The sequence below is a fragment of the Haliaeetus albicilla genome, chromosome 17 (assembly GCF_947461875.1).
Source record: "Haliaeetus albicilla chromosome 17, bHalAlb1.1, whole genome shotgun sequence".
In the NCBI taxonomy this organism is placed as follows: Eukaryota; Metazoa; Chordata; class Aves; order Accipitriformes; family Accipitridae; genus Haliaeetus; species Haliaeetus albicilla.
In genome coordinates, this window is record NC_091499.1 from 1,687,094 (window position 1) to 1,701,929 (window position 14,836).

Below are 14,836 nucleotides of genomic sequence, written 5' to 3' on the forward strand. Positions count from 1 at the left end.
AAGGGAACTGAGGCCTCAGATGGTTTCACATATATACTTTAGACTAAATCCTCACTTTGTATACTTCGGCATATACTCAGTGTTGATAGCTTCAGTTTGACTTTGGCAAATACACTGATTTGTATCCATAGTTTTCTATTTCCTTAGAAAAATGGAGATAGATTTCCACTTTTCAAAATTGTCATTTAGAGGCATTTCAGATATCAGAGGTATCTGATTGTCTAGAGTAAATACACTATGAATTTAAATAAACTGGCTTTGCCCTACCATATCCCTAATGACAATTATGACTTGAACATATTTCTTGTAAGGGCAGAACAACCTGCTGGAGTTTATGAGTTAGTTAAGGAGCAATCGAGTAGGTAAATGCAATATTGCCTATAATAACATACTATCAAGTTAAACAACATAACTGAGATAATGGCATTCACTTGCTTTCACCCTAGAAGACAGTCTTATACGCTGTAAGAAATACGCAGTTGTTACTAAGAGACTAAAAGTGGTGTATCTTAACCTAGACATGAAAGAAGCAAGTGCACGCATTCTAAGGAAGCCAAGATACCTACACGGGGTTTGTAGGTAAGACCCTGTGCTATGCCGTGTTGACTGTTACTACGCCAGTTGAGTCTACAATGTATTTTCTTGCTGAAATTTAATTAATGGTAGGTACAAGGTAAATCACTAAGATGATTAATAAGTATATATTATGAAACGTACGGGTATACGTTACAGCATGATTAAAACAGATCGCAGCTACCTTTAAGGAGTCAAGAGACAATTTCCTTGATGGGAACAAGGTTTCTGGATTGCATACATGATAAATTACTTTCTCCCTTACAAGGTCTATAGTAAATAATTATAAAATGAGTACAGATGCTTGTATCTCCTGTAATTATGAGTTCTCTCCAGACTTCTTGACGAACTGATCCCTGAATATCGAAGGTTTATAATGATAGTTCAGCTGGGCAATTTCTGGTCTCATTACGCTAAATCATCAATCTCGGTGCAACTTCAGGATTAAATAAGATCACATCACGCTTCAGTTACTTTTCAGCCGCTAAATACAGGATACATCAAATCTGACCCTGATCTACAAAGACGCAGCGTGACACACGCGCCCCGGGCTGCAGCTGCCCCCGCGAGCTGCCGATGAGCCCGTCCCGTCCCGCAGCCCCGGCCGACCCGGGAGCGCTAGGCACCAAGGAGGTGGCTGTTCCCTCTGTTGATGGTGGGGCTGTAGAGGGTAAAAGCAGAACTCTGTGACAAGAGCAACTCCTGAATTCGTCTCCTCCACACAAAGGGAAGAAGAAATGTTCTTCTCCCAGTGCCAGAACTATTAAAAGACATCCTATGCAGAAAAACGGATCGCTGTTAAAACCTCCTCATCAAGCACACCTGCAAGCTTCAGCAAAGCAAATAGCATCTCTTCCAATTTTAGGAAAAAAGAGAAGATATCTCATGGAAACTAGACATCCAACCCTTAAAAGGATGATATGATTATACAGCTGAGGTTATATCCTCAAAAGGGGCTACTTGTTTCAGGTTTTTTTTAAGGCTTGGATTCTGATTTTATTGAATGGAATAGTTACCTGTGTGTCTAACGTAGGATGCTTCAGTCCTAATCATCAGAGTTTTTGGTTACAGCTGCAACTTATTCTAATAGTCCCCTGCTTTTAATCTGTTCTTTAGGTAGTCATAATTCAGTCATATTTTCACACATCATTTTTGAAACAAAGTCACAGAAAGAGAGAGAAGGGGACCCCTTCATTTACGCAGGTAAGACAAACATGAAATTCCCTTGGAAATGTAGTTGGAAGACAGTCCACTCATCCCATTTCAAAGAAGAAAACAGCTTAGGATGATGTTTTTTTGAATGAGCAACTCAAAAATAGCTGTGTCAGTCAATGGACCAGAAGGTACTTCCACCAAAGTCTGTGGCACAGGGAGGTACGTAAGCACTCGGCCCAGGTAATACAACTCTGGCACAGATTATGTCAGTTTTCATTAAAAACACCAAACCGTAGAAGACTCCTGGGGACCGACAGGTCACCTGGAAGGTAAGACTAGGTCAGAAGGCGGCAGCGATGGGACACCGCTGGAAGTCCAGACAAGGTGTCCCCCAACAGCCTGCTTCTGCACATACGCTGATACGGCCTGTTACCACAGGCTGTCTAGCAAACTCCTGCTGAAATTTAACATGGCTTAGTCCTGGCAAAACCCTTGGGAAAAGCCAAAACCTGCTCCCATCCAAAATACTGTCAGCCGATGATGCTGATACAAAGGATGCCAACTGCAGTCTTTGGAGTACAGAAGGGAATTATGGCACATGAAATGTATGTAAATAAAGAAAACATTTTATTGAAATATTGAAAATACTTTATTGAAACACACACTGAATGGTAACTAAATCTGTTATCCTTGAAGAAAACCTGCTTTTTTGGTTCCGCTATTTTATGCTGCAATTTGCACAGCTGCCATATATTGAAAGCAAGTGCATGGAGTATGCCCAGATACCAAATGCATAGAAGATACTCACAGAATTTGGTTTTAACACTGAAAATTTGAAAATATATGATTCAATTTATTATAAACTTGGGAAAGGCTGGAAGGTGAAATATTCCCTTATATTTAAGCAACACGTGACAATTTTTTTTTTTTTTGAGATCACAGTTATTGATTGCTTTCATGTACAGTGAGTGTAACGACCTACCTTCAGACAGCAATACAAGGTGATGTTAGCTCAGATACACCGGCAGTCCTGCAAGGGCATTTTTAACTCTAGTTGCTTGTATTTCATACTATGGGAAGTTCATTTGGAGGATGTTACAGTTACATAACCATAATCTAGACTTTTTTTTTGTTCTTTTCCTGTACACCAGTAATGCCCTTTAATACTATGAGAATTATCCACTGCCATTTATAACCACTTGTACCTTAAAAACTAAAACAGTTTTTGAAGCCAGCTATAAAATCTGTCATAGAAAAATACTTTCTGAAAAGCAGTAATGGAAAATAATTACAATTACAAAACAGAAATGTTGATCAGTTTGTCTTATAGCCTTGGTTCTTTTTACAAAGAAAGCAAGATTGTTGAAAGAATTATTTTTTTATTCAAATTCTGATTAAATTATGTTCATTTGACTAATCTGTACTTTATGAGCAACAGTAGTACAAGAGAAGTATAAATGAGCTACAGAGTAAAAAAAGCCTTTTTCAACAAAGGACCAGGCATAGGGGTGAAAACCCCCCAATCTGTAGAAATGGAAAACATATAACCTTTTGAGGAAATCTCCATATTTTTGTAAGTTAACTTTCTTCTGTCCCAGAAATACCATGTTGCATAACAGGCATTAACACTGTGCACAATTTGCACAAATAATACAGTATTTTTTTTCATTAACTCAAGCCTGCTATTAGTGTGCCAGACTGCTATCACCTATCTCTACGCTGCAAGTATTATTCTAAATAACTCAATGAATCTACTCCTGAGTTACCAACAGTTACTGGGATGAAAAGCAGAGAAACATGATGATTATTATCACCTCTCCCCCTTTCCCAGCTTCAAAGAAGCCTAAGACTTGCATTTCACAACTCATAGAGAAAGAAGGAACCACGACTACCTTTTTCGCAGAACCGACCGGTGAAGTGCAGCGGGCAGTCGCACCGAAACGAGGCGGCCCCGGTAGGCAGAGCGAGAGGATGACAAGTCCCTCCGTTATGGCACAGTCCTTCCTGGCACATGGACGGCAATTTGGGGGAAATCTGAGAGGCCACAACAGGCTCAGGCAACTTGGGCACATCAGAAGAAACCACAGGGAATGCTGTTGACAGATGTGTGGATACAGGACTCCTGAAAGGAGAGAGACAACATATCGAAACAAAAAACCCACAAGACCTAATTTTGCCACTACACTTCAGCTTCACTTAAAACCAGTAGGCTTTTTTGTTTAGAAATTCATATTATATCTAAGAAAATGTGAGTACATTAGTAATTCCCAGTCGAGTCCCCATCCTGAAATCTAGCAAAAAGATAATGAAGATATTTTTCCCTGTGAGGGAGGAAGAAATAATCTCCACACACATAGCACAGTTTGTACGTGCTCTCATAATTCCTTTTCGGTGGACGTCAACGATGGAGTGATAAATAAATATGTCTTGTATTATTAAATATTTTATTGCTTGAAGTTACCAAGTTTCGTATGGCTGTTCTAGACGACATGACTTCCATACAAGTAGATTAAGCATGCGCATGCAGAAGGAAAATGCTTTAGTACAGCAATACAGTATCTTTTCAGTATCTTTTAATTGACAGAAATAACTGGGGCGAGGGGGGGGGGGCAGAGAGAAAGTGAGGGTTTTTTGTTTTCATTTTTCCCCATGAATTTTCTTGTTCAGAATGACATTATCTCTCTTCTCAATTTTTGAGCTCTCACATTAGCTACTAGACTGATATGTTAATCAGTTGCCTGCTTTTTAATTATTTCCTATCTCAAAGTTGCTAGAAATTAGTTAGCAATACCACCTGTTTGTCCTAATTATCAACTCTGCTTATTACTGCTTTTTGTTTTATTCATAGAGCCAAACTTGTGACTCACTAAAACCGTAGAAATTTAAGGCTATCTGTTTACCAACCAGAACAACTTATGTGCGTCACACAAATATACTATGATGAGGGCAAAGCGAAAGAATCAAAAGTCACAAGAAGATTCATGAATGTTTAATAAGATTGCACAATTAAAAAACCCGTTTTCAGTAAATTTTACATAAGAGATAGTCATTCTCCTTTCATTTTATGAAGTTCAAGAGGTTCTACTTTTTTCCGGAAAGCAACTTCTAATTCTGAAATGTGGCATCAGTAACCTAATAAGTTACCTTAATATTTTTACTTCATTGGTAATTTTAAGCTTTCTGAGTATTTCTCTTATGTCTTAATGTTGTGCAAAAAAAATCATATAAGAGAAAGGGAGATTAGGTTGAACTGAAATGTCACTAACATTTTGGCCAAAACAGAACATAGAAATTAAATACTTCATACAATGGTTTACAGGCGTCATGTGGGGAAAGTCAGCATTTTTGGCAATGTGTTAAACAGCAACAGCCAAATTGTTACTTATTTTGGTGAAAATAATGGTATAAACCTGCTTTACAAAAAAAAAAATCATATATTGGCCCCTGCTGGACCCTCCCCTCTCTCCTTGTCACCTGCTCTTGTAGCAGCTAAAACTTCTGCTTCACCATGTTGTAGAGGTTGGAGTATGTCTTAAAAAGAAGCATTTGAAAGGGATGATGCATCATGAGAGCAGAGTGTGACGGCAGAAGCGAGGTGGATGGGGACATAGCGGTGTGATGGGACACCTTCAGTGGGACTTTGCATTCACCACGCCAGGCATCCGTCTTCTGAAAACTAGCTTCCAAATTTTTTACATGTCCCATTTAGTCATGACAACCTGAAAACTGATTTTAATAATTTAATTTTTGGAATCCATATTTTAGAAAATACTAACAAACTTCGTAATATTCTGAAGGAAAACCATATAACACATCCCAAGTAATTATGTTGTCTATAAATGTCACTATTGAAAAATCAGTTCTCTGAATTATCAATACAGCACCTGTACAAAGAAAATGATACACGCGGAGAGGCAGGTAGGAAGGAAAGAAGCTGGACAGAGGAAGGACAGAAATAATTCAGGGCAAAGTAAATACTGATGGAGACCCAGAGAAAGGCACAGGAATTGAGAAAGGAGCAGAGCCTGGAAAAGAACAGAGGGGACACAGGGCTTATGTGACGGCAAAGAGGAGACGCGCAGAGCAATTACGATGAGGGGGCATTAGAAGGGGATACCGAGGCAGGGGCGCAGACTGCATCCAGAACATAAGGCAGCCAAAACACACACACACACACACACACACGGGTGGTTAGAAATGAGGATACAGGGATTTCAAGGCAGTTAAAAGCCATCCACTTTATACAAGAGAGAAGCATCCAAAAAGACGGCAGACCACAAGAAGGCTGAAAACTAATCCCTGAAAGATTTTGGAGGCTGAGGACTTGCTAATAAGAGGCTTGGAATTTTAAGAAAATAAGTGACTTCCCATTTATTTCCCTTTACACGAATAGAATAACAACATTTCCATTTGTACGAACAGAATTACAACAAAGAAATTGCTGGGTTTATAACCATCCTTTTCTCCTAAGGGAAATAACTAACATGATCTTCGTATAGGCTATTCCACTCATAGCAGCATTAAGAGTGCACTAATGTGTGTGTTATCTTTTACCAGGCTAGCACAGGAAACTAAAAATGCTTAGTCACCTGCTGCTGAGATTACAACCACTGATTAAAAAAAAAAAAAAAAAAATTAACATCTTCATTTTCTCCCCAAACATAACATAAATGTTTGAGAAACTCTGAACTAATCGTAGGGTTACATAAAGAATCAGACATTTACAGAAGAAATTTATTAGGAGCCATTACTTGGATTTGAGGTTGATTTTTCTGTTCCTTCTGAAAAATACTCCAACAAAAAATAAATAAAACTTGGGGAAGAATCAGGGCATAAACTAAGCTCTCGCTGCTAGCTATTACAGAGACCATTTCTTTAATGACAGATAATCCTGCAAAATTTACTCCTCTGAAGCTGTCCCAGCTGCTGTCAGGGGTTGAAGGAGAGGGCTATCCGCCCGACTGGCAGGGCGCGCATTCTCGCGTCGGCTGCAAGCGCTGATTTCCATCCCTGGAAGCTGCACATCCCCTTTCTGACAGGGAGCTACTGTTTTTCTCTAAAATAGAATCACAGGAGCGTGCTTCAAATGAAACTTTATGAGCGCAAGCAACCCAACCTCGCTTCGTTTTTTGGTTGACGTTCCAACCCGCGGAGAAGAAAGAAGGGCCAGCTCCCCGACGGGTTGACTTCTCCCCAGTTCACTTGCTCATCTTTCACAGGGCGCCAGCCTTTGCAGCGTTTCTCTGGCCCTCGGCTTGCTGCCTTCCCGCGGGAGCGGAGGAGAGCGTTCCTGGGGGTCAGCGGGCGAAGGTCCGCGGGCGCGCGTGAGCCACTCACGCCGCTGCTGCGGGTTTGAGTAGAGAGCCGGCGAAGGGCTTGAAGCAATTTAGTAACTGAGGTGTTAGAAGTTTTGACAAAGCGTAACAAAAGTAAATCGGGAAAAACTCGATTCACTGATACTACGCAACGAGGCCACCGTTTTCCGGGTTATTTTCTTTTCAGTTCCCCAGCCTGTCGCTGCCTCTCAGGTCAATAATGCACACGGAGATCTCGTAACTTGCTGCAAGCATCAACACGTTGTTTTTAATCTTAAAATGAGCTCAAACAGCTGAGTTTTAAAGGCCCGTAACCTTGTGTTTCATAGCTGTGTGTATCTAAGTTTGAAATGCTTGACTAAATATAGATGTTAGTGCAATCTGAAGTCTTGTTGCTTTTATATTACATTCCTTACCACTCCAGGAGATGTACGATCACCTGAACGGCCCCAATATAGCACTTGGGGTTCACGCTCGATGTTATGCCGTTAAAACCAAAGGATGTCATGTGCTTAAACCAAAAGCACACACAGCCCAACCCACGGTGTCCTGCGCTCCCCTTTGCTCTCCTCCCCTCTTCAAAAAGAGCTGGCAACTATTAAAAAGTTAAAACCCCAGCCGGGAGGCCGGCTGCGCGCTGAGCCAGCAGTGCAGGGGCTGAGCCTGGCGTAACCCCCGCCGAGGGAGCCGGGACCCTCCAGCCTGGAGAAGGGAAGGCGCGGGGGGGTCCCTGGCGTTGCAGATACCTGCACAGAGGGGACGGCAAGAGATGGGGCCAGACTCTTCCTGCTGGGAGTGGGGCAAGGGACACAAACTGAAATGCAAGAAATGCCACCTAAATAGAAGAAAAGAACTTTTTTTTTTCGTAGGGGTGATCTGTCTGTATAATTGACTTCAAACTGAGACCTGCAAAGAGGGGAGACTTGTCCCCAAAGTAATTCATTCTCAGGCGGGTGGCAGCCGTGTCTACAGAAGCACCCTGACATTTTTCCATCAAGCAGGGTGCTGAGACATGCAACGGCACGGGAGTCCCAACGATACGATAACATCTCCACTGCCTATATCTTCTGGTACTTACACACTTAACATTTTCTTACTGAAGTAATGGATTTAGCCTTATCTGATAGGAGTGTGATAAGGAAGTTTGTATTTTTAGCTTGTCAATAAAGTAATTTGTGCTGGGAAGCAACTGCTTTTATTTGCAGTTTTCTTCAGTGGAGAAGTGTGTACATGGCATTTTTCTTAGGTTGTGACAGAATATTATTTTAAGCAAATATTTCAGATTTTGAAGCCAAAAGAAAGATTTTTCAAGGGCATTAGCATGCATGGTAGAATGTAATTTCAGAACCTTATAAAACTGAAAACAACTGCACTTCATGGAAATGTTGGTTTAAAGAGGAAAAAAACCCCTAGTACCTTGCATGTAATTTGGTAAGAATGAACAAAGCCTTCTACAGGCTGTTTATTTCACTGTTCACAACCATTCAAGAAGAATACTTTATGTGGCATTTCACTGATTTCAATGAATCCGCAGAACAGCATATCTGTGCACTTACCCTAGTGGAGAAACCACTTAAATCACTCAACACAGTAATTGAGAAAACATTTTAAAAGAATACCAGAGAGGGATTATTTTTGTTCAGCAGTTTATATCTGAATCTTATTTCCTCACGCATCCGAGTCTTTGTTTGATTTGGAAGAATCAGGTGTCTGTTTTCCTAATAGAGATGACTTATGATCAGGCGTATCTCTTTAAAAAATTCAATTCTCAGTGTAAGTTCCAGGCTACGAGCCCAGCTTCTCCCTCCTACTAGGCACAACATTTGGTAGCAGAACTCAGTGATACTGTAGTCGCAGCTTTCCATTTAAAAAATCGCAGTTGGTATAACATCATTTGCAACTGCTTTTGCACACACAGCATCTCATTTAATGGTGCAAACTCTTAGCAATGCAAATAATATATTCAATATACAATGCAGCCAAGGATGTGAGAATGCAATTAACAGATATAATGAAGTTCATGAAAGCTCAGTTTACAGATCCAAAGAAAAAATTATGAACTCCGGGATGCATAGCAGTGCCAGATATGGGAAGAAATGTCAGGTATGGAAAGATAGGTGCAAGGGGAAAGAGGGAAAGGAAATACACAATCTGAGAGACATACTCCTGTTCTGTTTGCTTTAAAGTATGTAGATTCCATAGACTTTGCAACAGATAAATAAGTTAATATGACACAGAATTTGCAGCAACAATACTTAATGTTGAAAGTTTAATAGCAAAAGCCTTCCTAAACAAGACATTAAAGTGAGTTTTCCTTAGATGATATTTGAAAAAAACCCTCTCAGTCCCTAAGTTTACCACATGACAAATAATGGTTTTGCTAGAACTGAATTTCTGTACCAAATCCACTCCTCTTTTTCCTTGGCTTGCTTGCAGAAGTGAGCGAGCATTGAATCTTTCAATTGTTCACACTGATCTTTGCTTTGGCTTGGTTTTGCTGTTTCATAGCCTTCCCCATCCTCCCTTATAAGCTCCTCTTGACTTTCTTTTATCCAAACATTAAACTCAAAAAAAGGAGAGCAATCAAAACTACTGAGCACTGAGTGGACCAATGTGCAAATCTTAAACTTTCTGAAGTTTAAGCAATCTCAGATCTGCCTTGAACTTCAGCTTTCCATTTTACAGTTGGCCAATTGTCACAGCTAGAAAACCTCTTCCCAGTTTCATCTTAGCTGCTGTTTAGAAAAACAGCACTTTAAATGCCCGAGTACTGCATCTTTTTGTTGATTTATGCAACTACTTTTGTTTCTTGAAACCAGTGGCTTTGAATGGGAAAAATACTTTCACTCCCTCCTTGAAGATTCTCTCAGCGGATCAGAAATGTTTTTTTTTAACACGGCACTGTAGTTGTCCTTCTGAAAAACCTCTGCAAGATTAGAATATAACCACTCTGTCCCAGTCCTAAAAGCCTGAGTAAATTGTCCTGGGTAAATTGAGTTCCTGTAACAGAGATTGCTGTGAGAGCTATCTAAAAAATCACAATTCCAGAATGGAGTCACTGCTGTTTACCATAGCTTCTATCTAGCTTCAAGGGCTGAAGACGTTCTTCCACGTCAGTGATACCATCCATAATTTAGACTCCAAAATGTAAGATCTACCTATGGAATATTATTGCACAATGTGTCTGTGATGGATAAAGGAGAATCACTTCTAGATCCTGAACATGCAATTGATTTCCTAAATAATAATTCACCTCACGCAAGACTTCTGCATTGTCGTTCTCGGGACTGTTGTAGCCAAACCTTTGGTCTTTGCCCACAGGGAAGATTCTCCAGATGGCTAGAGCCCTGCTTTGCCAAGAAAGAAAACGAAATGCTTCAAGAGGTATATTAAAAAAACAATTGATACAGTGGAAAAATCCCAGTCTGTACTCAGATGGATATTCTAACCCAAGGGTTGGGGAACCATATGTGAACACTTTTCCTTTCTCCACTCAACCCAATGAATGCTTGTTCCATGCAGGACAGAACAGACCACGGGACTGGTCTGGGGAGTTCTTACAGCACTTCTGGTAGCAGGCTGGCAAGTTTATAATTCCATCGAGCTGAGGACACAACTGAAGTCAAGCATCTGCTAAACCAGAACAGTGCTCTTACCACTGATCTGAAGAATAAAAAGGGAAAGCAGGTATGTCCCCCCACTGATTAAGTCTTGTACAGTCTCATCTCAATTTCTTCTGGGCGTGCCTAGGAGGCCTTGCCCTCTGTGAGATACACGTGCGAAGGACAAGTAGAGGCATTCTCAGACCCTCACAGGAGTGAGGGGGACTCTCAAGAGAATCAAGGAGCTTCCAGAAATGCACGGGAACACACACTTTGGCAGGCTGAAACTTCAATGCACCCCGATTACATCACGGATAAAATGCAGGTTTCAGAGTACATACTTTGGTTTTAGGTGTCTCGCATAAGAATAGTTTAGGCATCTAAATAATTTTCACAGACACAGCCCTTAAACTCTTTTTTCCATTTCTGTCCCCATGTGCTGAAAATAGGTCTTGCCTACATGACAGAAGTAGGGGAGGCCTACAGTGCTTTATAAATATTAATTAAGATTGCTGGATGGAAAGCATTTTGCTATTCAAAGACTATGACTGGAGAGAGATGGGAATATAAAAAGGCATTCTGTATCATACACTATTGAAATTACCATGAAAGCTGGCCTGCAAGCAAGATGAGACAGACATGTAGAAATTATTAGTACAGAAAGAGTTAAAAATGCAGAGTACTGTTATGTATTATCTAGTCTTTCTTCCACTTAATTTCTAATTATATCTTAATGCTGGAGAATGGCTGGCATGCATAAACACAAACATCATTTATTCATCAGTAATCTGCCATTTAATTAAAATATTACTGCATTTTCATTGAGTGTATAAGGAAGAACACTGTAAATATGACAGGTCAAAAAATCCCCATGATATTAACAGATGGAGTGAAAAAATATACCACTGAAAACTTCCTAAACAGTATTTTACAAGGTAACGGATAAGGAACTAAAATAATAGGCCTTTATGTACATTTTTTCTGTGAGGAAAAAAAGGATTTTATAGTCAATAAAGCTCATGTCACAGATGAGAGAGCAAAAAACCAGCCCATGGTGGATCTGGGTACTGGGGTTTAGTTAAGAAGTGCCAAGATCAGAGGTTTTACCCTGCTTGTTCATCTCACTCCACCCGAAGCCCCGTGACGTCCACTCGGTTCCCACTTTCCTTCCCAGCGGGGAGGTTGCTCGAGCGGGAAGTCATGTTGATTCACACGGAGCCGCCGCTCGTAGTAACTGGTCTTGACTGTCCCCAGCCGCAGTCCCTGGGCATCCCCCGGTGTTCACCTCCGTCCACCTTTCTCATCCTCCGTACCTTCCCCCGCTGCCAGGACCTTTCCTCCAGCCAAGGGGTTTACCTCCTTCTCTCCTGGCCCCCATCTTTTGTCCAAGACCACATGTTCTTTTCAGGAGCTCTTATTTTTCAGCACTCACTTTTCTCTCCAGAACCCCCAGCACCCATTTTTCCCAATCAAAATAGTCTCTCTGTACAGAAGCACGATGTGAGATTGGCCTCCTAAACTGTGCTTTTATCTCCTGCCTCTTTATTAATTGGAGGCTTCAGGATGTGCTACTATTGTTTGGTCCAGACATGATCAAAATTTATAACCACCTCATACTGATTGCAGCTATCAAGCAGGAGGCTTCTGTTTGAGAATTCCAAAGTTCAATTCTGGATATTCGCCTGTGTGTGTGTGTGTGTCCCCTGTTATCTGCTGCCAGCTATTGTTTACAATTTAATCATTTTTTTTTCCCTACAGCAATATCGTATTTTAGAGTGTCCCAGTGTAAGAGGTGATGCTGGTAGATGTCTTTTCCTTCTTTCTCATATTAGCATGCAATAACTGTAAGGGTACACTAAGCAAAGTTAATCTTCTTACTAATGGGATTTTCCTAAAGGAAGGTTGTTAAATGCTGGAGTACGGAATATTTCTCTTTCATGCAATTGGAAAACTATTTGAATTTTGGCCACGATGTGTTTTTGTAGTGAGCACTCTCACTTTTTACTTGAGAGTGAACAAATACTGTAACAATGACAATGACAGCAGCAACAAGAACAATCAATAAGAAAGTAATTAACATGTTCAATACTTATGACCTCATGTTCAATCTCTTTTCAATTCCAAATTCTTCAAGGCATCAAAATGCCACCCAAAATAGCCTTTTCCCTCCTAAATATTTTGAAGACATTTCATCTGCCAATAAAACCCTAGGACAGAATTCACTTTGTCAAACATGATCTGCCTAAGAGCTTGGAAACCTGCCTGAGCGGATCACCTTGGTTCTCCCTGCAGACGACCTACACACCGAGAGAGGCATCTCCAGTTCATCCCGTTCTAAGAGAAGTGACCACCTTCCTCCACTGACTAGAGATGGAACTGAACAAATTAACTCTGACGAGTGAGGACAAATTCCTACTTCCACTCACTATGTCACACTTGAAATCATGCATGGTTTGATTATAGACCTGAAAAAACAGCCCAGACCATTTTCAGGTATTCAAAACATTCGCTAAAAGCATTCCTTATGAATTGCACACCTTTACAGCAAAGGATAGAGCTTACTCCACCCTGTAACAACCTCAAGTGAGCTTTCTAAACCTTTAAGCAATTTAAGTTCACAATGAAGAGACTGATATGACTTTAACGTTAGTAAGAGAATGTGACTCTGGCTTAGCAAAATCTTAAAACATGGAGAGATAGTAACAGGCAGCATTATCAAGACTGAGAAGTTTTATTATTAGTGTGAACAACTGGAAGAAAAGCATAACAGTTCACGAACAAGGAATAAGGAAAGGAAACGCCAGATGCCTGGTCAGCAGATTTCTGTCTCCCCTTGCAACTTGCAGAACAGCACTCTACCCCGTCTGCACAGGAATCAGGATCAAATGCAGCAGAAGAACGACATGCCACCGCGCTGCACTGAACTATTCAGTTTTGGTTAGGACTAGGAATAATTAAGGAGCTGCCTTTTCTGGACCTGGATTACTTAACAGAAAAATGCTAAAAATGGATGACTCATACCCTCCCATCTTCTTATCAGCCCAAAGGCTGCAACATGGCAAGATCACAGGGAGGCAGAGAACACATTAAACTAAAAGTATGTTATATTGAAATTATCAGGTGGTCAACCTGGTCCAGGGTAACATGTAAATAAGTTGATATTTTGCATCTACTGATCCTAACAGCTTTTGCCTATCTCAAACACTACCTGATCCCAAACGCTACGTCACTGGAGGTGTAAGTACCTGGCTATGATCTGGGACTAGGCAGAACCAGCTGCCACAAGGCATTGATCTTTCCAACCAGAAAACAAGTTTCAAAGCAAGAGACAAAGAGAAACCTGAGGCAAAACTGGGAGAATATTCTCTGTGGCAGAATGAATACTTCTCATTGTTACCTTCAAAGTGCACTATATTTTTCTGCCATTCTTTCTTCAGTAACTTTAAGTCATGAAAGGCACCTATATCTAAAGCATCGATTTTAGCGATTTAACAGGGCCGTTATCTCAAAGCAGGTCAGATTTAAGTATATCAGCCAAATCCTCATCATCATACCAACAAAACAAGCTTTTATGAAAGCTATCATCTGAACACAATCAGGAGGTTAGAAGGTTAGAAGATATAAGAGATTCCTTTGTTGTGCTTACCTTCTTACTTTTTTTAAAATTTATATTGTGAAAAATCTAGATAACTCATTTAGAATTCCAAGATTCAAAATATCTAACCTTTTGATTTAAATGACAAAAATAAAACCCACCATGGCAAGTAGATTGAGCTTTGCCATTGGAAAAGGGCTTAGCAGGGCTTAGGAGGTACACATATACCTTTTTAGTAAAAAATAGTAAATTACTTCAATTAGTCAAATTTGATGAAAACATGACAAAGGCTTAATTATATGGCCATATTCCCAAATTAGAGAACTTACTTTACTCTGTTTATATTAGAAATGTCTTCTGAAGGAAAAAAAAATATTTACTTTAAATAAAATTAATCCCACTTGCAACTAGAAACACCTTGCCACTTAAGAGTTCTGTACTCTGGTGAATTTCTTTCATATACTTTAATTCAGTCAAGCATTTTTTATATCTTCTGGTTTATGAAATAGATTTCATAATTGGTAAATGCTCAAAGCCACTTACTGATGTCACACTTGTGTTTATAGTGCCCAGAAACTGAAGAGATATAATCACTT

The 14,836-nt window shown here is 40.2% G+C and overlaps 1 protein-coding gene across 1 annotated transcript in view; it reads right to left on the bottom strand.

Annotated features, from left to right (window-relative positions):
* The window catches only part of EYS (eyes shut homolog), a 938,397-nt gene that overhangs the window by 194,661 nt on the left and 728,900 nt on the right, over positions 1-14,836 (bottom strand). The window contains exon 37 of the mRNA XM_069804576.1: positions 3,621-3,850. Within this exon, the coding sequence (XP_069660677.1) occupies positions 3,621-3,850 (230 nt within the window). The remainder of the gene's footprint in view (positions 1-3,620; positions 3,851-14,836) is intronic.